Consider the following 25,217-nt stretch of genomic DNA (forward strand, 5'->3'; position numbering starts at 1 on the left):
CTCTCTCCCTCTCTTTTGTGCTCTCTCTCCCCTCTCTTTTGCGCTCTCTCTCCCCCCTCTCTTTTGCGCTCTCTCTCCCCCTCTCTTTTGCGCTCTTCCCCCCTCTCTTTTGCACTCTCTCTCCCCCTCTCTTTTGCGCTATCTCTCTTCCCCCTCTTTTGAGCTCTCTCTCTCCCCCCTCTCTTTTGAGCTCTCTCTCTCCCCCCTCTCTTTTGAGCTCTCTCCCCCTCTCTTTTGGGCTCTCTCTCTCCCCTCTCTCTTTTGCACTCTCTCTCTCCCCCTCTCTTTTGCTCTCTCTCTCTCTCTCCCCCTCTCTTTTGCTCTCTCTCTCTCTCCCCCTCTCTTTTGCTCTCTCTCTCTCTCCCCCTCTCTTTTGCGCTCTCTCTCTCTCCCACATCTCTTTTGCGCTCTCTCCCCCCTCTCTTTGGCGCTCTCTCTCTCTCCCCCTCTCTTTTGCGCTCTCTCTCTCTCCCCCTCTCTTTTGCGCTCTCTCTCTCTCCCCCTCTCTTTTGCGCTGTCTCTCCCCCGCTCTCTTTTGCGCTCTCTCTCCCCCGCTCTCTTTTGTGCTCTCTCTCTCTCCCCCCTCTCTTTTGTGCTCTCTCTCTCTCCCCCCCTCTCTTTTGAGCTCTCTCTCTCCCCCCCTCTCTTTTGAGCTCTCTCTCTCCCCCCTCTCTTTTGGGCTCTCTCTCCCCCCTCTCTTTTGCGCTCTCTCTCTCCCCCCTCTCTTTTGCGCTCTCTCTCTCCCCCTCTCTTTTGCTCTCTTTCTCCCCCGTCTCTTTTGCACTCTCTCTCTCTCCCACTCTTTTGCGCTCTCTCTCTCCCCCCTCTCTTTTGCGCTCTATCTTCCCCTCTCTTTTTTGCTCTCTCCCCTCTCTTTTGCGCTCTCTCTCTCTCCCCTCTCTTTTGCGCTCTCTCCCCTCTCTCTTTTGTGCTCTCTCCCCCTCTCTTTTTTGTGCTCTCTCCCCCCTCTCTTTTTTGCTCTCTCCCCCCTCTCTTTTGCACTCTTCCCCATTTCTTTTGTGCTCTCTCTCTCCCCCCCTCTCTTTTGCGCTCTCTCCCCCTCTCTTTTGCGCTCTCTCCCCCTCTCTTTTGCACTCTCTCTCCCCCCTCTCTTTTGCGCGCTCTCTCCCCCCTCTCTTTTGCGCTCTCTCTCTTCCCCCTCTTTTGCGCTCTTCCCCCCTTTCTTTTGTGCGCTCTCTCTCCCGCCCTCTCTTTTGCGCTCTCTCCCCCTCTCTTTTGCACTCTCTCTCCCTCTCTTTTGCACTCTCTCTCCCCCCTCTCTTTTGCGCTCTCTCCCCCCTCTCTTTTGCGCTCTCTCTCCCCTCTCTTTTGCGCTCTCTCTCCCCTCTCTTTTGCGCTCTCTCTCCCCCCTCTCTTTTGCGCTCTCTCCCCCCTCTCTTTTGTGCTCTCTCTCCTCTCTTTTGTGCTCTCTCTCTCCCCCCTCTTTTGCTCACTCCACCTCTCTTTTGCTCTCTCTCTCTCTCACCCTCTTTTGCGCTCTCTCTCTCCCCCTCTCTTTTGCGCTCTCTCCTCCCCTCTCTTTTGCGCCCTCTCTTTTGCTCTCTCTCCCCCCTCTCTCTCGTGCTCTCTTTTGCTCTCTCTCCCCCCTCTCTCTCTCTCCCCCTCTCTCTCTCCCCCCTCTCTCTCTCTCTCTCTCTCCCCCTCTCTCTCTCCCCTCCTCTCTCTCCCCTCCTCTCTCTCTCCCCCTCCCTCTCTCTCCCCCCTCTCTCTCTTTCCCCTCGACCGCGCCTGGCCACGCCCCTTCATACCCGGTCACGCCCCTTCATACCCGACCATGCCCCCTTCATAACCGACCATGCCCCTTCAGGTCAATCATGTCTGGCCACGCCCCCTGCACGCCCGGCCATGCCCACTTCTGCCGCAGATCAGGCGACAGCTAGGGACTCAAAGGCCAGGTGTGTTTGTCCTCGTGCTGTCTACTGAGCATGACAGCTTCGGACAAACACACTTGGCCTTTTATATTATAGGATATATAAATATATATATATATATATATATATATGCAGCCACCAATCCGCAGCTACAACCTAGGTTTTTTGCTGCTCCTGAACTTTCATAGATAAACCTTTCTGCAAAGGATAACAAGAGAAGGAAGCAAATTAAATAATAGAAGTAAAATGGAAAGTTGTTTAAAATTGTATTCTCTATGTGAATCATGAAAGAAACATTTTTCGTTTCATGTCCATTTAACTATGCATTATCAAGGGTCAAACCAAGTGAGTATCTCCTGTGTGTAGAGCTAAGTTGGCCATACACAATGCATAGTTAATGCTGCATACAATTCATCTGCAATTTTAGGTGAATTGTACATTATAATTGTACTATGCAATGTGAAAGGCTAACTCAGCTCTTCTTGCAGAAAATACTCACTGGGTTGGCCCTTCATAATGCATAGTTAATGGCGAGAATTGAAATGAATAGAATGAATATTATCTTGGACATTCTAATTTAAATATTTTTCTAACACTGTTACAGGTATTTCCTTCTTAATATGAGGAGAGTCCACGGCTTAATTCCTTGTGGGAAATACAGAACCTGGCCACCAGGAGGAGGCAAAGAAACCCCAGCCAAAGGCTTAAATACCTCCCCCACTTCCCTTATCCCCCAGTCATTCTTTGCATTTCGTCACAGTAGGTTGGCAGAGAAGTGTCAGAAGATTTCGGAGTAGTTCCTTATGGAGTGTAGTACCCTTCGCGTTGGGACTGGAGTTTTAAGTAGTCTTGTCAGCCTCTCAGTGAGAACATTGACGTTATAGTCTGGAGATGCAGGGAGAGTCTTTCTGCGAACCCATCCAGACTTATATGAACAGCTCCTTAAGCAATAAGCGTTGACGAGTTTCGCTGCCTTCTTTCTTCACTCAAGTCCATGTCAGAATCTCTGCTACAATCTGTCAAACTTAAAGGACTGTGTCACTGTTCCACGGCATAGATTCCGGTAAGATTGTTTCATTATTTTACACACATATATAGCGATAGAAGACAGGGCCACAGTGGGACTCCTTTATCTTTATGGAATCAAAGGTTAATATCTCCTGAGGGGGATTATTGAACAGTGGGGATTTTTAATCATATTTGTTATGTGATTTCGACTACTTATATGTAAGAACGTTTGGGCTCTTAGGCTGATACGGAACGTACAGGTTATTTTTATTTTGAGAGCTGCGTAGTTTCTTTATATTAAGATGGCACATTTTTTACTTAGCAGGGCCAGGTCCTGCATGAGCACCATGTTACTGGGAGTGGTCACGTTTTTTTCCCTGCTTCCAATTCCTGACCGGGTGTCTGCGGAGAGGAGCATCTTCTCTTTCTGTCTGGGTCATAGGAGGTGGTGAGTGCCCCAGCCATTGGGGGTATATAGGTGCCAGTTGCTTTTCCTTTTCTATAATTTGATATAGACGAGTTATGGAGAATTCTTTTATTTTAGAGAGGGGATCCCTCCGATACAGAATTTGATACCTGTGTATATTGTGAGGAGGCCCTGGTAATCCAGCCCTCTCAATTATGTTCCGTATGCCGCATTAGGGTGTTCTCATCAACGAACGTTGAGATTTTAGAGACCTCTGAGCCATCCGCCTCTGAGGATTCTTCGTCCAGTCAGGTGTGTTCCCTAGATTCTGTTCCTACATATGCAGTTTTCCCGAGTTCCGATCCTCCTACGCCTGTAAGTGGTTTGTTTCCACCAGAGGATAATACGCAGTCCTGCATGACCATCTCCGCAGCATTAGCGATTTCACCTATTCCTTCTATGCTTAAGCGAAGGAGTAATTCAGGTTCCCTGGACATTTGTGTAAAATAACGATTGTGTCCGATCAGTCCTCTTGGGTTTAAACACAGGTGGGGCTCCGGCTTTCTCATCCAGAGTATGCTAGCACTAGAATTCCTTAGAGGTTTCTTTTTAACCTTTTTTTTCTTTTGGCCATGTCAGTCTTTGTGGTGGATGGTTCGATTCTAGAAGGAGCAGGCGTCTGTGAGACGGTTTGCTCCATTTATATCTACAAGTTTTATCGCAGTTTAGGGACTTTGTCTCCATGGACCTTTTACAGGGATCTGCTGGGGCAGGGTCCTTGTGTTCATCACAATCTGGATTCTCTGAGGCTGACTGCGTGGAATTAAATGCTTAGCCTTAGCCATGAGAGGGTTTACTGGAGGGATTGTAGATACTCTCGTTTTTAGCTCTTAAGCCAGTGTATCATGGCACCTATCATAATAGGTGCATGACCTACTTCTTCCGATATGAAGAACAGAGTTTCCCTGGCACACGGCCAGGTTTTCCAGGATTCTTTCCTTTTTTCAAGGATGCTCTGGAGAAGGGCCTTTTTCTGTTAGCTCCCTTGGGGGACAGTTTTCGGCCCTACCTGTTTTACTGCTCAAGAGACTAACAGAGCTTCCAGATGTCCAGTCTTTGGTTCAGGCTTTGACTAGATCAGGCCTGTGTGTAGATCTAGTGCTCCTCTTTGGAGTTTACATCTTGTTCTAAGTTTTTTTGCAAAAGGCTCTGTTTGGGCCTATGCATAGTGTTGACATTAAGATTTTTTTGTCTGGGAGGGTTCTTTTTCTACTGACAATTGCTTTGGCACGCAGAGATTCTGTAATGGCTGCCTTGCATTGTGAGTTTCCTTACCTCGTTGTTCTTACAGCTAAGACTGCCCTTCGTACTGGGTTAGGTTTTCTTCCTATGTTGTTTCAGACCACAACATCAATCTGGAGATTGTGGTTCTCTTCTTGTATCCTAATCCTTCTCTTCGAAGGAGCGTTTATTTCATAACTTGGATGTGGTTCGGGCCTTGCAGTTCTATCTTCAGGCTACAAGTGTGTTTTGTCAGTCTTCTTCCTTGTTTGTTTCTATTCTGGGAAGCGTAAGGGACAGGAAGCCTTGTCCGCTTCTTTGTTTTCTGGGTGAGGAGCATTGTTTGCCTAGCTTATGAGTCAAGGGACGCAAGCCTCCTCAGAGGTTTAGGGCTCATTCTACTAGTGCTGTGTTTTCCTCTTGGGTCTTTTGAGATGGAGGCCTCCATGGATTAAATTGCAGGGCGACTACCTAGTATTCTTCACATATTTTCTTTTCAGGATTTTACATATTTGACATTTCGGCTTTGGCAGAAGCAGCTTTTGGGAGAACGGGTTTTGCAGACTGGGGTGCCCTCAGAACAGGGTCCGCCTCTCTTTTTACCCTCCCATTTTTCATTTAGTGCCCTCTTGAGCTTGGGTATATGTTTCTCTATGAAGCCGTGGACTCTCCTCATATTAAGAAGGAAAACATAAATTATGCTTACGAGATAATTTCCTTTCCTTCTGTATGAGGAGAGTCCACGGCCCCCACCCAAATTCTCCAGTGGGCGATCTTAAATTTGGAGTTGTTCTTCTGGCACCGTTTATACCCTGATATTTCTCCTACTGTTCCTTGTTCCCTCGGCAGAATGACTGGGGGATGAGGGAAGTGGGGGGGGGGAGATATTTAAGCCTTTGGCTGGGGTCTTTGCCTCCTCCTGGTGGCCAGGTTCTGTATTTCCCACAAGTAAGGGATTAAGCCATGGACTCTCCTCATACAGAAGGAAAGGAAATGATCTGGTAAGCATAATTTATGTTTTTTTGCAGATAAACATTGAGGAATGACCTCAGCCTGATTGATCATTCTTAATAGATTTGAACCTTTGTCCTTTAACTGAACATTAGGGATATCTGAAAAGATTTTCATGAATTAGATATACCTAGTTCTACCTTTGCAAAAGTACCCCATGCTTTTTGAATGCAGCCGGCAGTGATTCTATTGACATTTGAGCCAAAGCAGTCTTTTTAAAACAAACTTTCCGGCTGTTGGATACGTTTCTGAGCAATCTGATTCCACTGCATGTGTGGCCTGCATTTTGAATGTTTGATCTGGATTTTTCTGGAATGTAATCCTTTAGTGCACTGAAGTTGGAAAGATAATGGGTAAGCCAACCCTCTCTTAAAGGGACATAAAACAAATTGGGATAGAGACAAAATATAATATGTACTTTAATTACTTTACCTGCCAATTTATACTGCAGTGCTTCGCCATTAACCCTTTCTTTTAAGTTTCATAATTGTAAAGAGGTAACTCCCCCCACACATTTCCTTCTATGGGCTGTATCTATATCTACTGTTGCTTTAGTAGAATGCAAAAGTGCATAGTGATTATCTGCTGGAGCATGCCTAGAAGCTGTGAACTCAGTTGATATTCAATGCCTAAACACTGATGGGGGGTGGAGCAGACTACTCCAGACAGCATTGCTATGTAATTCATTTTGCTTATTTTTGAAAATGTATTTTAAAATACTTGCCAGCAATTTTTAAACAATTTTTTATGCAAACAATTTTTACTTAATTAGCCCTTTTAGGATATGCAAATGTTTTATGGGACTTTAAGGGATATGAAACCGTTAAAAAAGAAAAAAGTTAAATTAAACATGAAAAGGAACAGATTGTGTTAAAAAAAGTAAACTTTCTTGTATTCTTGCTAAATGAGCACTTAGAAATTGTCAGTGTAGCCACTGCCTACAGAGAGAATAAGGTAGCTTACATGACAAAAATTAAGTTCTTCTGTCACATGATTTGTGGAACAAAAATCCTCTTGTGAGTATGGGCAATAAACCAACTACAGCTTTTATATATTTGACTGCAGCTGGTTTTGCATTTAAGCACATATAGCCTTATAAAATGTTCTGCTAATATAGGTTTTAAACATTTGTTTATGAATATTTTATTTAGAATTTGTTTTAGACCTAGCTTGGAATTTGTGATCACAGAATATTATATAGTGGCAAGTTATTTTCCTCCTAAGGATAAAAATAAAGATAATTCTTGTTATTTTTAAGTTAAAACCCTTTCTTTTTGTAGTAACTATTTGGGTACTGGAAATATTTCTTTGGGTCTATATAGATCTACTTTTTCCCAGTCACCTCCCATCATTACAGTTTGAGGATGTTTTTCAGAATAAATACCTTTTAGGTTGTTGAGACTCCTGGGTAATCAAGAGCAGGTTAATAGCAATGGCTACTGATTAGTTGACTTGTGCTCTGGTTCAGATATCCTGAAAAGCTGTAATGTTAGTGTGCCCTGACAACTGGAAACACTGGTGTAGACACATTAAAAAAATCTAAAAATATCCTAGTAAATTATTTTCTGTATCTTACCAAGCTGTATAGTACACCAACTTGTCAGTATATAGCAGGGTTATAATATAATGTATTTAATAATTATTATTTAAAATAACCTCCAATTAAAATGCATATACTAAACAATTAAAATCAATAATTATTCCTAAATTCTTTAGATTAGTTAAAATTTATAAACTCATTGAATTATATTTATAGAGACCAGATTATGAATCAAACTATATGCATTTATGCTGTTACAATATTCTTTACAAAGCATTTAAAATACCACAATGAAATACCAGGGTATGGATCGCTAACTTTCAGACAAATATAATTAAACTACTTTAACATCCAATTGATATGCTAATTTATTTGGACTGAAATAAATATTATTTAGTTGCAATAAGGCAAATTCTGAAATATATAGTAGCAAATATAAATTACTTAGCACTAAATATGACTAGTTAAACTACACAGTACTATGAACATGAGCTTAAAATACAAATTGTGCCTTTTTAAAATTACTAACTCCAATCTAGTTATAGTTACCAAATACCTTTGTTTTAAATATTATATATATATATATTTATCAATCGCCTATACTTTACCCATATAACCAAATTAATGTTTGTTTTTCCCGATAAGTCCAATTTTACCTCATAAATTAAGAGATAATTTTGCAAGATGGATGAAAGTTAGGCCCAGATTTGCTTTATAGAGACTGGATTTCAAAGCAACAGTTTGTCAGTCAAAATTCAGCAGCAAAGACCCCTTTTTTCTCTCTTGCATGAGGCTATATCACGTGATATACCCCACGCATTTTTATTCTAATCATCTGTGAAATTGGGATGCACCCTTACTGAAACTTGTCTGATTGGCCCTTACCAATGCTTGTCCCTGATACGCCCTTAATGGAGCTGAGCATTGATTGGTTATTTGGATGTGCATATGTTTTTTAAACAGTCAATTCGTTTGGCTGTCATACCAGTTGTAATCCACTAGGAGGTAGCAGATAACCAGAAATGCAGTTTTACCATCAAATATTTCTGCAGTTTAACTATCTAAAAAAAAATGTTTATCAAATACACTATTTCTTTATAATATTAAACCTGTCTGGTCATATATCTGTCCTATCTAAGATAATCCAGTATGCATTCATATACACCAGATATGAGTGTATTTCTAGTATCATACTAGTATTATTTTAAATGCATTTAAAGTTGCATTTGATTATTTTCCCAGATTAATACAAACACAGCATATTTCATATTCAGTACACCTCTTGCTGAGTGCACAAAAACATATGCCACAATTTATGGGGCAACCACACATGTACTTGTCAGATGCCTGAAAAAAAATAAAAGAATAGGTTATTAATTTTGAAATAGATTTGACATTTTAAATTGACTGTATAGCTACTTATTAAATTCAGCAAATATTTATCCAACATGCTACTGCTATGCACTGCTTCTTAGGTCCATAAATACACATATTGAAAATTATACAAGTTGTAATTTAAACATAACAAAAAACAATGCACAGATATTGTAAGATGGTTAAAAACAACAATCTGATACAAATGGACTGAGAACTGATACTCTCCTGAGTTATAAGACCCCGCTGCCTTCTTTCAGTCTCTCCCCAGGAACTGTGATAGATACAAAGTTTCAATGCTAGATGGCACTGATCTTGGTGATAAATGAGGATATGTAGATATGTAAGAATCTTCTAAATTTCTGATGGCATGAAGAGACAGACTTCTTGTGTATATAAACGTCAATTAATGAGAGTGCAATATACTCACTCCATAAGATGTATGATGTCTGCTCATCTGTGCATATCCCCACGATTATACCGATTATGACTTTGCAAATTAGGAAAAAGTGGAAGCTCCAATATACATCAATTTTTGACCTGATGAACTGGGAACAAGGAGAGGCTCCAATGAAATACACATAAATATTACTTGAAAAAACAAGTAGTAACTTACTCCATTAGATCCCAAAATCCAGGAATGTCACAGCAAAAAGCAAGATGGTACTCCACTGTAGGTAAAAAAAAAGTTTAATAGTTTAATGCGTTTCAACGTGTACAAACGTCTTTTTCAAGAGCACAATAAAACCAAGTTAAAACAATTCAAAAGTTTGTATGCTGTGACAATGATTGCTGGCTTAAATACAGATGTCTAGGTTCCAATTTCCTGTGGAAAAACAGGAAATTGAACTCACAAAAAAACTTTTTAATTAACTTGAAGGGATTTAAATAAGTTTAGTATTCGTACTTAGCTATAATAATTTTACAATAAAAAATGATGAGTATGGTATTTTCAACTATGTTGCTTTGATTTACCATTTTAGCGTTGATTAAATAGTAAATAGCTATGTACGGATACTCCGACCAATCACAGACATTCATGTTGCGTAATAACCAATAAGATGGTTTAAAATTATGAGTTCTCAAACGAGTAGTGTTCAGCGCATAGTTCTATTTCATGTCCGCTTGTGTCACATGATTTTATCCGTCTTATAGCTGCAATACGTAAACATGCCTTTTGTTGTATTACGGGTGGGTGTCCAGATTTTGCCTGTTTGAATGACTTCAACCAATAGGGATTAATCCTACGTGAATGTTGCGTAATCGTCTATAAAGTAAAATAACAAGTAAATGTTCTATAGATACAGTTTAATACGCATAAAGCGCATTATATGACACAATTATATTTATATGGCAAATATGCAATGAATACTTGGGAACATTAAACGAATCTTCATTTATACCTTAGCAATTGTAAAACATGATGACCCTTTGCATAACACATTGACAATTGAGAATTATGATGACCTTTGAGAACCATTTTTAGTGTCTTTGAGTGTTTAAAGAAAATAATATTCAGACATTATTTCAATATACATATACAAGGTGTGCATGTAGAGAGTGTTAAAAAATACTATATTAAATTCTCAAATATAGAGAAAAAGTTGTGGAAATCCTTTAAATGACATTTATAGAGACAGTGTCTTCTATTTTTAGTATAAGGAATAAAATACTTTAAAGTGTTGGTTATAAAAATACTGTGGTCTAAAGTGCTACTTTGTGATCTATCCAACCTTTTTATTAATGCGTAAAATAGATGAAGTAAAAATTAGAATAAAGTAAAAAGTTTTTAGACAAATGCTGCTATTCTAACATTTTTGTTCAAACCCCAATGGTTATAGGTTCTTAAAGTGTATATCCACCAAAGTTCCCTTTTGTCTAGCTCATCTTCCAGTTTTCCTCCCCTCCAATGTGTAGATACTTTTTCTATACCTAACCAAAGGAAATTTTTGATGTCGAATTTTTGGCATGTGTTGCAATGTAAAGGTACCCCATGGTCTTAATGTTTTTTGTCAATTTTGTTGAGATGTTCTAGAATGTGTGTTTTTAAAAATCTGGTGGTTTGGCCTAAATATTGAATTTTACAAATGCATTGCAAAATATATATGACATTATTGGTTTTGCAAGTGATAAAGTCTTTGATTAGGAAAGTTTTACCTGTAGTTGTTGATACAAAAGATTTATGTGTTCGTTTAGTGTAATTGCAACCTTTACAGCGCCCACAGGTGTAAAAACCTTGTAAATTTGAAATAGTCATAGGGATTTTGGGGGTCATACCTTTTATCAGAGAAGGTGCCAACCTCTGTTTAAAGTTGTACTTTAAAAAAAAAAAAAAAAAATTCAAGTTACAATGCAACATGTGTTTCTGCTAGTCAGTATAGATGTTTATCTGAGGTTTAGGGGCAATTAACAGGTCTGTGCTAATTACTGTATTCTCAGAATTTCTGTTTACTTATCTGACTTTATGTACAGAATGTCGTCTCCAAACATCCCATGATGTATGCTGGCTTGGTTTATTATCAGGTCCCTATTTGCTATCCCCTGCAGAGCTGAGAGCTTCAAAGCTTAATTAGTGATTGAACAATTATATAATTTAGCATATTGAGTGGGGAGGGGAAGAAGGGTTTAAGTTGAATCCTGATATGTAGTTAGCAAGTCATCTCATGTCTGAACTTCAGATTTGCAATACACAGAATGTATCCAGCAAATGGTATTAAGCATGCTCAAACTTAATATTTGATAGATTGCATACTTACTTTATTTTATTATATAGATATTTATTATTCACTGACATTTACAGATACCCTGACAAACTCTTTGTAAAAATACATTTTAATTTCTTTATTTTGTGTTGCATTCCTATGTTAACTGACTTGTATTTACATTTTTTTCTATTTAGGTTATGACTCACCTGCGTGTTATTAATGAAAGAATGAACCAGAGCTTTTCTCTTCTTTACAAAGTTCCAGCAGTTGCTGAAGAAATCCAAGATGAAGTTGGTAAGCAAGAAAATGGTCTTCCTTGTCCTATCTTATTTTATCAATATAAATAATGATCATGTTGTTGCAGTAATAGTTTGTTTGATCAACTGCTCAGTTTTTGCCTACTTTTTAATGCTAATTTCTTTTGATATGATTGATTTGCCTGAAATTTGGTTCAGATTACCAAAAGCTACAAAACTTGAAAAATGTAGAATGAGGGAAGATTTTGATGTAAAGTCTAATTAAAAAGCTTATTTTTTTCCCTCTATTTGCTGCTTTGAGAAATGCATACAGGATGAAACAGCTAATTAGAGTCCACCTGTCCCGTTTTTAGTCTAAGTAAAGATGGCTTACAGTGACTCAAGGGGAGGGGTCTTTTTATGATTCATGTAAATGTATTCTGATTATTGTACTCCAAAACTGTATACTTAACCCCTTAACGACATGCGTTGTATAGGGTACGTCGCACACAACCTGGTCTTTAAAGACCAGTGACGTACCCTGTACGACGATGGGGATTAAAGCGGCTGAAAGCGATCCTGATCGCTTCCAGCCGCTTTACGGTTATTGCAGTGATGCCTCGATATCGAGGCATCCTGCAATAACATTTTTCCCCCATCCGATGCAGAGAGAGACACTCTGTGGCCCTCTCTGCACCGGCATCGATGGCCGCTATCGTTGGTGGGTGGGAGCTGACGTGGGCGGCCATCGATGAAAGACTGAAAAGGGGCGGGCGGGGTTGTCGGGAGCGCGCACGGGTGCGTGTGCGTGCACGGGGGCGGCGGGCGTGCATGTGCACGGGGAGGGAGCGGGTGGGAACTGCTACACTACAGAAAAAACATTTGTTATAAGTGGCAGTAAGGGGGGATAAAATCCCTAATAAAAGTAAATCTAAGGGATCTGGGAGCGGGTGGGGGATTGGTCTGTGTGGGGGGGGAAGCTACACTACAGAAAAAAAGGGGGGAAAAAAACAAAACATTTTTATTTGCAAACTGGGTACTGGCAGACAGCTGCCAGTACCCAAGATGGCTCCCAGTAAGATAGAGGTGGAGGGTTAGAGAGCTGTTTGGGAGGGATCCTGGGGTGTGATGTGTCAGGTGGGAGGCTGATCTCTACGCTAAAGCTAAAATTAACCCTGCATGCTCCCTACAAACTACCTAATTAACCCCTGCACTGCTGGGCATAATACATGTGTGGTGCGCAGCGGCATTTAGCGGCCTTATAATTACCAAAAAGCAACGCCAAAGCCATATATATCTGCTATTTCTGAACAAAGGGGATCCCAGAGAAGCATTTACAATCATTTATGCCAAAGTTGTTTGTAAATAATTTCAGTGAGAAACCTAAAATTGTGAAAAATTTTATGTTTTTTTTTTTAATTTGATCGCATTTAGCGGTGAAATGGTAGCTTGAAATATACCAAGATGGGCCTAGATCAATACTTGGGGTTGTCTACTACACTACACTAAAGCTAAAATTAACCCTACATGCTCCCTAATTAACCCCTTCACTGCTGGGCATAATACACGTGTGATGCGCAGTGGCATTTAGCGGCCTTCTAATTACCAAAAAGCAACTTCAAAGTCATATATGTCTGCTATTTCTGAACAAAGGGGATCCCAGAGAAGCATTTACAACCATTTATGCCCTAATTGCACAAGTTGTTTGTAAATAATTTCAGTGAGAAACCTAAAGTTTGTGAAAATATTTGCGAAAAAGTGAACAATTTTTTTTATTTGATCGCATTTGGTGGTGAAATGGTGGCATGAAATATACCAAAATGGGCCTAGATCAATACTTTGGGATGTCTTCTAAAAAAAAAATATATACATGTCAATGGATATTCAGGGATTCCTGAAAGACATCAGTGTTCCAATGTAACTAGCGCTAATTTAGAAAAAAAAAGTGGTTTGGAAATAGCAAAGTGCTACTTGTATTTATGGCCCTATAACTTGCAAAAAAAACCCAAAGAACATGTAAACATTGGGTATTTCTAAACTCAGGACAAAATTTAGAAACTATTTAGCATGGGTGTTTTTTTGGTGATTGTAGATGTGTAACAGATTGTGGGGGTCAAAGTTAGAAAAAGTGTGTTTTTTTCCATTTTTTCCTCATATTTTATCATTTTTTTTAAAGTAAATGATAAGATATGATGAAAATAATGGTATCTTTAGAAAGTCCATTTAATGGCGAGAAAAACTGTATAATATTTATGGGTACAGTAAATGAGTAAGAGGAAAATTACAGCTAAACACAAACACCGCAGAAATTTAAAAATAGCCCTGTCCTTCAGGGAAAGAAATTGAAAAATGGCCTTGTCCTTAAGGGGTTAATGTTACAGCACTGTTAGTGCTTTATAAATAACAAAAACAGTTATAATAATCAATACAATTTGACTAAAATTTGATTGGCTGTAGTTCTGATTAAATGAATATATAGTTTCTTTCAACACAAAATATTTTAATTTAAAAATACTAGACTTTTTTTCTTTCATGTAATTAGCAAGAGTCCATGAGCTAGTGACGTATGGGATATACATTCCTACCAGGAGGGGCAAAGTTTCCCAAACCTTAAAATGCCTATAAATACACCCCTCACCACACCCACAATTCAGTTTTACAAACTTTGCCTCCTATGGAGGTGGTGAAGTAAGTTTGTGCTAGATTCTACGTTGATATGCGCTCCGCAGCAAGTTGGGGCCTGGTTTTCCTCTCAGCGTGCAGTGAATGTCAGAGGGATGTGAGGAGAGTATTGCCTATTTGAATTCAATGATCTCCTTCTACGGGGTCTATTTCATAGGTTCTCTGTTATCGGTCGTGGAGATTCATCTCTTACCTCCCTTTTCAGATCGACGATATACTCTTATATATATACCATTACTTCTGCTGATTTTCGTTTCAGTACTGGTTTGGCTTTCTACAAACATGTAGATGAGTGTCCTGGGGTAAGTAAGTCTTATTTTTTGTGACACTCTAAAGCTATGGTTGGGCACTTTTTTATAAAGTTTTAAATATATGTATTCAAACATTTATTTGCCTTGACTCAGGATGTTCAACATTCCTTATTTTCAGACAGTCAGTTTCATATTTGGGATAATGCATTTGAATTAATCATTTTTTCTTACCTTAAAAAATTTGACTTTTTCCCTGTGGGCTGTTAGGCTCGCGGGGGCTGAAAATGCTTCATTTTATTGCGTCATTCTTGGCGCGGACTTTTTTGGCGCAAAAAATCTTTCTGTTTCCGGCGTCATACGTGTCGCCGGAAGTTGCGTCATTTTTTTGACGTTCTTTTGCGCCAAAAATGTCGGCGTTCCGGATGTGGCGTCATTTTTGGCGCCAAATAATGTGGGCGTCTTATTTGGCACTAAAAAAATATGGGCGTCGCTTTTGTCTCCACATTATTTAAGTCTCATTATTTATTGCTTCTGGTTGCTAGAAGCTTGTTCACTGGCATTTTTTTCCCATTCCTGAAACTGTCATTTAAGGAATTTGATCAATTTTGCTTTATATGTTGTTTTTTCTATTACATATTGCAAGATGTTCCACGTTGCAACTGAGTCAGAAGATACTTCAGGAAAATCACTGCCCGGTGCTGGAGCTACCAAGCTAAGTGTATCTGCTATAATTTTTGGTATCTGTTTCTCCAGCTGTTGTTTGTATTGCATGTCATGACAAACTTATTAATGCAGATAAAATTTCCTTTAGTACTGTTACATTACCTGTTGCTGTTCCGTCAACATCTAATTTTCAGAGTGTTCCTGATAAACATAAGAGATTTTATTTTTTAAATCCATTAAGAAGGCTATGTCTGTTATTTCTCCTTCTAGTTTACATAAAAGTCTTTTAAAACTTCTCTTTTTTCAGATGAATTTTTAAATGAACATCATCATTCTGATACTGATAAATCTTTGTATTTGTTCAAGATGGAATTTATTCGTTCTTTATTTAAAGAAGTATTAATTGCATTAGAAATAGAGGATTCTGGTCCTCTTGATACTAAATCTAAATGTTTAAATAAGGTTTTTAAATCTCCTGTAGTTATTCCAGAAGTGTTTAATCTCCCTGATGCTATTTCTGAAGTAATTTCCAGGGAATGGAATAATTTGGGTAATTCTTTTACTCCTTCTAAACGTTTAAGCAATTATATCCTGTGCCATCTGACAGATTAGAGTTTTTTTGGGACAAAATCCCTAAGGTTATGGGGCTGTCTCTACTCCTGCTAAATGTACTACTATTCCTACGGCAGATAGTACTTTATTTAAGGAAAATTGAATCCTTTCTAAGAAAAGCTTACTTATGTTCAGGTAATCTTCTTAGACCTGCTATATTTTTAGCGGATGTTGCTGCAGCTTCAACTTTTTGGTTAGAAGCTTTAGCGCAACAAGTAACAGATCATAATTTTATAACATTATTATTATTCTATAACATGCTAATAATTTTATTGGTGATACCATCTTTTGATATCATTAGAGTTGATGTCAGGTATATGTCTCTAGCTATTTTAGCTAGAAAAGCTTTATGGATTAAACTTGGAATGCTGATATGTCTTCTAAGTCAACTTTGCTTTCCCTTTCTTTCCAGGGTATTAAATCTAAGGTAAATTTAGGTCTAATAATCTTTTTCGTTCCTTTCCTCACAACAAGGAACAAAAGCCTGATCCTTCATCCTCAGGAGCGGTATCAGTTTGGAAACTATTTCCAGTTTGGAATATATCCAAGCCTTATAGAAATCTATAGCCAGCTCCTAAGTACCCATGAAGGTGCGGCCCTTATTCCAGCTCAGCTGGTATGGGGCAGATTACGTTTTCTTCAAAGAAATTTGGATCAATTCCGTTCTCAATCTCTGGTTTCAGAACATTGTTTCAGAAAGGTACAGAATTGGCTTCAAGTTAAGGCCTCCTGCTAAGAGATTTTTTTTTCTTTCCCGTGTCCCAGTTAACACAGCAAAGGCTCAGCATTTCTGAAATGTGTTTCACATCTAGAGTTGGCTGGAGTAATTATGCCAGTTCCAGTTCTGGAACAGGGGCTGGGGTTTTATTTTATCTCTTCATTGTACCAAAGAAGGTCAATTCCTTCAGACCAGTTCCGTATCTATCAATATTGAATCGTTATGTAAGGATACCAACATTCAAGATGGTTACTGTAGGACTATCCTGCTTTTTGTTTAGCAAGGGCATTATATGTCTACAATAGATTTACAGGATGTGTATCTGCATATTCCGATTCATCCAGATCACTTTTAGTGTCTGAGATTCTCTTTTTAGACAAGCATTACCAGTTTTTTGGCTCTACCGTTTGGCCTAGCCTCAGTTCCAAGAATTTTTTTCAAAGGTTCTCGGTGCCCTTCTTTCTGTAATCAGAGAACAGGGTTTTGGTATTTCCTTATTTGGACGATATCTTGGTATTTGCTCAGTCTTCTCATTTTCGAAGAATCTCATACGAATCGACTTGTGTTGTTTCTTCAAGTTCATGGTTGGAGGTTCAATTTACCAATCAGTTCATTGATTCCTCAGACAAGGGTAACCTTTTTAGGTTTCTAGTTAGATTCAGTGTCTATGACTCTCTCCTTGTCAGACAAGAGAAGTTTAACATTGATATCAGCTTGTCAAAACCTTCAGTCACAATCATTCCCTTTGGTAGCCTTATGCATGGAAATTTTAGGTCTTAGGACTGCCGCATCAGATGCGATCTCCTTTGCTCGTTTTCACATGCGACCTCTTCAGCTCTGTATGCTGAACCAATGGTGCAGGGATTACTCAAAGATATCTCAATTAATATCTTTAAACCGATTATACGACACTCTCTGACATGGTGGACAGATCACCATCGTTTAGTTCAGGGGGCTTCTTGTTCTTCCGACCTGGACTATAATCTCAACAGATGCAAGTCTTACAGGTTGGGGAGCTGTGTGGGGGTATCTGACGGCACAAGGGGTTTGGGAATCTCAGGAGGTGAGGTTTCCGATCAATATTTTGGAACTCCGTGCAATTTTCAGAGCTTTTCAGTCTTGGCCTCTTCTGAAGAGAGAGTTGTTCATTTGTTTTCAGATAGACAATGTCACAACTGTGGCATACATCAATCATCAAGGAGGGACTCACAGTCCTCTGGTTATGAAAGAAGTATCTCGAATTTTGGTTTGGGTGGAATCCAGCTCCTGTCTAATCTCTGCGGTTCATATCCCAGGTATGGACAATTGGAAAGCGGATTATCTCAGTCGCCAAACGTTGCACCTGGGCGAATGGTCTCTTCACCCAGAGGTATTTCCTCAGATTGTTCAAATGTGGGAACTCCCAGAAATAGATCTGATGGCTTCTCATCTAAACAAGAAACTTCCCTGGTATCTGTCCGGATCCCGGGATCCTCGGGCGGAGGCAGTGGATGCATTATCTCTTCCTTACAAGTGTCATCCTGCCTATATCTTTCCGCCTCTAGTTCTTCTTCCAAGGGTATTCTCCAATATTCTAAAGGAATGCTCGTTTGTCCTGCTGGTAGCTCCAGCATGGCCTCACAGGTTTTGGTATGTGGATCTTGTCCGGATGGCCTCTTGCCAGCTGTGGACTCTTCCGTTAAGACCAGTCTTTCTGTCTCAAAACCTTAATTTTAAGGTATGGAGTTTGAACGCTTGATTCTTGGTCAAAGAGGTTTCTCTGACTCTGTGATTGATACTATGTGACAGGCTCGTAAATTTGTATCTAGAGAGATATATTATAGAGTCTGGAAGACTTATATTTCTTAGTGTCTTTCTCATCTTTTTTCTTGGCATTCTTTTTGAATACCGAGAATTTTATAGTTTCTTCAGGATGGTTTAGATAAAGGTTTGTCCGCAAGTTCCTTGAAAGACAAATCTCTGCTCTTTCTGTTCTTTTTCACAGAAGGTTTGCTAATCTTCCTGATATTTATTGTTTTGTACAACCTTTGGTTCGTATAAAACCTGTCATTAAGTCAATTTCTCCTCCTTGGAGTTTGAATTTGGTTCTGGGGGCTCTTCAAGCTCCTCCTTTTGAACCCATGCATTCTTTGGTCGTTATATTACTTTCTTGGAAAGTTTTGTTTCTTTTGGCCATCTCTTCTGCCAGAAGAGTCTCTGAATTATCTACTCTTTTTTGTGAGTCTCCTTTTCTGATTTTGCATCAGGATAAGGCGGTGCTGCAAACTTCTTTTGAATTTTTTACCTAAGGTTGTGAATTCTAACAACATTAGTAGAGAAATTGTGGTTCCTTCATTATGTCCTGATCCTATGAATTCTAAGGAGAAATCATTGCATTCTTTGGATGCTGTTAGAGCTTTGTAATATTATGTTGAAGCTACTAAGTCTTTCCGAAAGACTTCTAGTCTATTTGTCATCTTTTCCGGTTCTAGAAAAGGCCAGAAAGCTTCTGCCATTTCTTTGGCATCTTGGTTGAAATCTTTATTTCATCATGCCTATGTTGAGTCGGGTAACACTCCGCCTCAAAGGATTACAGCTCATTCTACTAGGTCAGTTTCTACTTCCTGGGCGTTTAGGAATGAAGCTTCGGTTGATCAGATTTGCAAAGCAGCAACTTGGTCCTCTTTGCATAATTTTACTAAATTCTACCATTTTGATGTGTTTTCTTCTTTTGAAGCAGTTTTTGGTAGAAACGTACTTCAGGCAGTGTTTTCAGTTTGAATCTTCTGCTTATGTTTTTTCATTAAAATTTTATTCTGGGTGTGGATTATTTTCAGCAGGAATTGGCTGTCTTTATTTTATCCCTCCCTCTCTAGTGACTCTTGCGTGGAAAGATCCACATCTTGGGTAATCATTATCCCATACGTCACTAGCTCATGGACTCTTGCTAATTACATGAAAGAAAACATAATTTATGTAAGAACTTACCTGATAAATTCATTTCTTTCATATTAGCAAGAGTCCATGAGGCCCGTCCTTTTTTGTGGTGGTTTTGATTTTTTTGTATAAAGCACAATTATTCCAATTCCTTATTTTATATGCTTTCGCACTTTTTTCTTATCACCCCACTTCTTGGCTATTCGTTAAACTGAATTGTGGGTGTGGTGAGGGGTGTATTTATAGGCATTTTAAGGTTTGGGAAACTTTGCCCCTCCTGGTAGGAATGTATATCCCATACGTCACTAGCTCATGGACTCTTGCTAATATGAAAGAAATGAATTTATCAGGTAAGTTCTTACATAAATTATGTTGTTTTTTTTTTTTTTTTACAGATGTAGAATATGAAAATTTACATTATCTAACTATTCTCTTATGATTGAACACATATATTATTAGGTGCCATAAATGTTAAATGTCAGTCTTCATATTGATACATTTTCTTAACTGTTGATAAGAAATTATTTTCACATTTTGCATAAAAATGTTGAAAACAACTCCAAATCAGAGGTTTTGTGAATGTGGTATAATAATGATAATATTCTCTAAGGGAGAGGTTTGATAAATGTAAGATAATAATGGCAATATTCTCTAAGGGAGAGGTTTGATAAATGTAAGATAATAATGGCAATATTCTCTAAGGGAGAGGTTTGGTGTGTTGATGCTGTGTTTGGAGGAGAAACCCTTTATTCTCAGTCTCATCCATTGATAATGAAGTAGGCTGTCATCTAGGAGAAAATGGAGAGACTACATCTTGTAGGTAGATGACAAGTCAGAAGGTGAAAGATAATAATATAATACATATCTAATATAATAATGTTATTGCGTGTGGCTGCAGTCCCGAATTTCTGTAGGATTAGCACTCTTTCACAGTTTGTGTTCATTTTAGAGTGAAGTTAGACGTTGCCTTGTTCATCCTATTTTGTTCTTTCAACACACTGTTCTAAAAGGGTTGTTTAAGGGTTGTTAATATTGTATTTATATTTTTAAATATATTTTTTAGGAATTAGCTGTTTTTATGCAGCCACCAATCACCCCTATAATCATAAAAATACTGAAAGATCCCAATCTCTATTCATTCCTAAAGGTCCCTTAGATTCTAACTGATAAATCCAAAATGCCTCCCTCTTTTTTAATCTCCTCTCTCTGTCACCCCCTCATCTATCCACAGGTATATTTTCTATAATCTGGTATCTTAATTGGCTCACAGCATGTCCCATACCCACAAAGTTTCTGAAAATTTGTGTTACTCAGTTCATGAACAAACCATCCTATGACACATATTAGCAGATGTGCTGTAAAATAACATTGTACTAAAAGTTTATTTCATATATATGAAATGCTGCATTTACTCGTGTCTAGAAAACTTTTCTTTGGCCTTAAAAAAAAATCTGTAAAAACTGCAGCATTCGTTTTATACTTCCTGCTAATACTAATTGGCTGATAAGGACATGCTTTACTGGTGGAGAGGGACACAACTATTTTAGTGTGTAACGAAAATGTTTATAAAACAGGAACAAGTTTTTTTTTTTGGGGGGGGGGTTGTTTTTTGTTTTTCAGGAACATGAAACCCAATTTTTTTCTTTCACGATTCAGATAGAGAATACAATTTTAACCCTTGAATGCTAACGACGGCTCAGAGCCATCGCTAGCACTCACCTACCTTGAGGGCAAACCGGGGGCTCCCATCAACTCCCACCCCGGCGATCGGGCCTGTATAGTAACAGGCATCGCCGGGGCTTCCCGTTACATGCGGTGACGTTACGTGCAATGATGTGATGACGTCACCGTGAAACTTTATTTAAATATTACAATGGACAAGATAGCCTGTATATCAGGCATCTAAGCAGCTACAGACCCCAAGACCCACCATTGGAAAGGTAATCGCCTAACCTTTCCTACGATATAGGTCTTGGGAATCTGGGGTAAAAAGAAAAAAAGTAAAATAAAAATTTTAAAATAGTAAAAAACAAAAAATAAATAAATCCAGCTTAGCACTCAAAGGGTTAAAGAACTTTCTAATTTACTTCTATTATTTAATGTGTTTCATTCTCTTGGTATCATTTGTTGAAGGAGCAGCAATCCACTAATGGTTTCTAACTGAACACATGGGTGAGGCAATCACAATCAATATATGTATGCAGCCACCAATCAACAGTTAGAACCTAGGTTCTCTGCTGCTCCTGAGCTTACCTAGATAAACATTTCTGCAAAGGAATAATAGGGGAAGGAAGCAAATTAAATAATAGAACTAAATTGCAAAGTTGATTAAACTTGTATTCTCTATCTGAATCATGAAAGAAACAATTTGGGTTTCATGTCCTTTTAAATTTATTTAGAAATAGATTAAAGGGACAGTCAACAATAGAATTTGTATTGTTTTAAAAGATAGATAATCCATTTATTACCCATTCCCTAGTTTTGCATAACCAGCTCAGATATATAAATAAACATTTTACCTCTGTGATTACCTTGTATCTAAGCATCTTCTGACAGCCCCCTGATCAGATGACTTTGTATTTATTATCTATTAACTTGCATTTAGTACTGTGTTGTGCTAAATCTTAAAAGACCAGTTAATACAATAGATTTTCATAATCTACAAATGCATGATAACAAGACAGTACAATAGCACTTAGTCTGAACTTTTTATAAGTAGTAAAAAAAATTCTGACACATTTTAAAGTTAAGCAACTAGAAATACTAATTGTACAGAGAATACATTTAGAATTGATAGCAAAGAATTCCACAAAAGTAGTATTGTTATTAACTCCAAATGGTGAATTGGATATAGGATTACTCCTCTGAGGAATCATTCTGTGAAACGCGCGTCAGGGGTCCAGCAGGAGCAGCTGTGTCTCTCCTGTCTGTCGCTTTTAAACTTGCTTGCCTAAGTTCAAATAAGAATTAATGCCTTTAAACTCTTCTTGATACATGGTGCCCACTGATATTATGAGTTAATACTTAAAAGTAATTCAGCCCTCGGATTGTAAGGGCTAAGCTTACTCTAGATTATTTTCTTGTGGGCCCATGTTGATTAATAATTTTGGCTTATTTAGTGAATCTATAATTATTTTTGGCTGGGCTTAAGTGTTTTTAACTTTTTTCTGGCTACTACTGTGTGAATGTTTGTTCCTAGTTTAATGAATAAAGACTTAATTTATGAATGACATGGAACTTTTTAATATATAGAGTAACCCTATATCCAATTCACCATTTGGAGTTAATAACAATACTACTTTTGTGGAATTCTTTGCTATCAATTCTAAATGTATTCTCTGTACAATTAGTATTTCTAGTTATTTAGTTCTGCTCTCTTAGAATCCACAACAGATACTCATCCCAGTGAGTAAAAATCATTATACAACATTGGTATAAAATATACTTATTGTGACTCACATAAGGGCACAGTATCTGTCATTTTCTAACTCCAACCAATCCCCCCACATATTCTAAAACATTTTTAAGTTATGTCTATTTCCACTCTCACTGCATCATGTAACAGCCGTCAGCCAATCACAAATGCATATACGTATATTCTGTGACTTCTTGCACATGCTCAGTAAGAGCTGGTGGCTCAAATGTCTAAATATAAAAAGTATTGCGCACATTTTGCTAATAGAAGTAAATTGAAAAGTTGTTTAAAATTGCTGCTGTATCAGAATCATGAAAATTTAATTTTGACTTGAGTGTCCCTTTAAAAAACTCATTGGGCATGATCACAACGTTATCTATATTGCCCACCTGAACTTGCAGGCTCCTGTTGTGAAAAGCAAATAAAAAAACGTGATTTAGAGGCTGCCTATAGTGGCTTAGAAACAGGCAGACATTTAGAGGTTTAAATGTTATAAAGTGTATTAATATAACAATGTTGGTTGTGCAAAGCTGAGGAATGGGTAGTACAGGAGATATCTATCTTTTTAAACAATAACAATTTTAGTGTAGACTGTCCCTTTAAGCAAAAAAACTGTTGACTACAGTGTCTCATTTTAATATATCATGACTCAAAAGGTTTTCATTTCCGTCTATACAGAAAGAAATAGGTAAACATATGATAATATAGGCAATTTATGAAATTACCTTTATTTTGAACCCATTAGAAATCAAACAATAGAACTCTGTCCTGTCATATATTTATGCTACATGAAATCTAGGAAGTAACACCTTCAAATGGTTTCTGCTATAACATAAAAGCATTGTTTAACTTTAGGACAAAAATCCCCTTTCATGTGCAAATTACAGATTCCAAAATTGCTCTCAGCATTTCCTTCCTCTCGCTTGAGTCTTTATAGATTATATATTTCCTTTCTTTAAATAACATACAGAGACAGAATTGCTTGTACAGAAATCTCAAGGCTACAGTTCACTTGCATTGTCTACATTTAATATTAGTTTAGAAAAGTGATGCCTATATAATAAAAGCATTTTTACTGCATGAGGTATATTTCCTGTTTTGGAGATATATATATATATTTTTTAAACCTATCATATATTTTGGGAACTTATTTCTAAAAATTAAACAGCATTGAACAGTTTAAATTTCCACTAAAAAAAACTTTTGAAACAGCTGTAGCTTTTATTATAAGCATTTTTGCTAATACATGTACTGTATATTACAAAAAGGCTTCTTTTCAAAACTGAAATGCATCCACGTAGATTCCAATTTTGGCTGCAATGTCCCTTTAATCCAAGACTTGTATTAACTTCAGGGGTTTCTGAAGTCATTACAAGTGCATTGGTTCTGTCCCAGACATACCCATGATCCTTTATCTGCTTTGCCCCTGGCTTCCTAGAGTCTGTCCCCAGAAGAAAAAGTTGGGAGGTAAGTGTGTAGGGTGCACATAATTCATTTATACAGCCCCTAAGGTATGTTTCTACCCTCCATCTAGCTGATGAATGTCTGTTGCAGACCCAGGTAAATAATGATGCACAATGTTACCCTCAGCATTATGGGTAACAATTTGCCTCACCTGACACAGACTTCATTTTGCAGGTAAGAGGGAAGAAGTATGCACTGTTTCTCAGAGAGTACATGTAGGGTTGACACTCATCCGATATTTTACTGACATGGCCAGTATTTTTAAGTTGAAAATAAAGATTAAAGGGACAGTCAAGTCCAAAATAAACTTTCATGATTCAAATAGGGCATGTAATTTTAAACAACTTTTCAATTTAATTTTATCACCAATTTTGCTTTGTTCTCTTGGTATTCTTAGTTGAAAGCTAAACTTAGGTAGGCTTATATGCTAATTTCTTAGACCTTGAAGGCCGCCTCTTATGTGAATGCAGGTTTTCACCACTAGAGGGCGTTAGTTCATGTGTGTCATATAGATAACAATGAGCTCACACACGTGAAGTTACCTAGGAGTAAGCACTGATTGGCTAAAATGCAAATAAGAGGGCAGCAGAGGCTTAGATACAAGGTAATCACAGAGGTAAAAAGTGTATTATAACTGTGTCGGTTATGCAAAACTGAGAAATTGGTAGTAAAGGGATTATCTATATTTTTAAACAACAAAAATTCTGGTGTTGACTGTCCCTTTAACTATAGAAATGAAGATGCTGTCATATAAGTGTTATATAATCTAATTATAAACAAATATTAATTTAAAATTAATCCTAGCAGGTTTAATTCTTGGTTTATGCTACATAATTACATATGCAAATGTATGCTAATTAGCATGTCAATTTTTTCCAGGAAAGGGGACAACACAAGGTAGAGGTAGACGAAGGAATGATTGTAAAATGACATACTCATTTTCTTGTCCCTGTATTTGCTTATCATTACAAATGTAACATTATATTGTGCAAATGAGATTCTTTATCAGTATGTCCTATCTCATTCGGTTGTGTACACTTTAC

At 38.0% G+C, this 25,217-nt stretch overlaps 1 protein-coding gene across 4 annotated transcripts in view; it reads left to right on the forward strand.

Moving 5' to 3' along the window:
- The window catches only part of APP (amyloid beta precursor protein), a 542,079-nt gene that overhangs the window by 478,898 nt on the left and 37,964 nt on the right, over positions 1–25,217 (forward strand). For all 4 annotated transcript variants that reach the window (XM_053706002.1, XM_053706000.1, XM_053706001.1 and 1 more), the window contains one exon: positions 11,412–11,511. In XM_053706002.1, coding sequence (XP_053561977.1) covers positions 11,412–11,511 — 100 coding nt within the window. The remainder of the gene's footprint in view (positions 1–11,411; positions 11,512–25,217) is intronic.

This window comes from Bombina bombina, chromosome 3 (assembly GCF_027579735.1).
Source record: "Bombina bombina isolate aBomBom1 chromosome 3, aBomBom1.pri, whole genome shotgun sequence".
In the NCBI taxonomy this organism is placed as follows: Eukaryota; Metazoa; Chordata; class Amphibia; order Anura; family Bombinatoridae; genus Bombina; species Bombina bombina.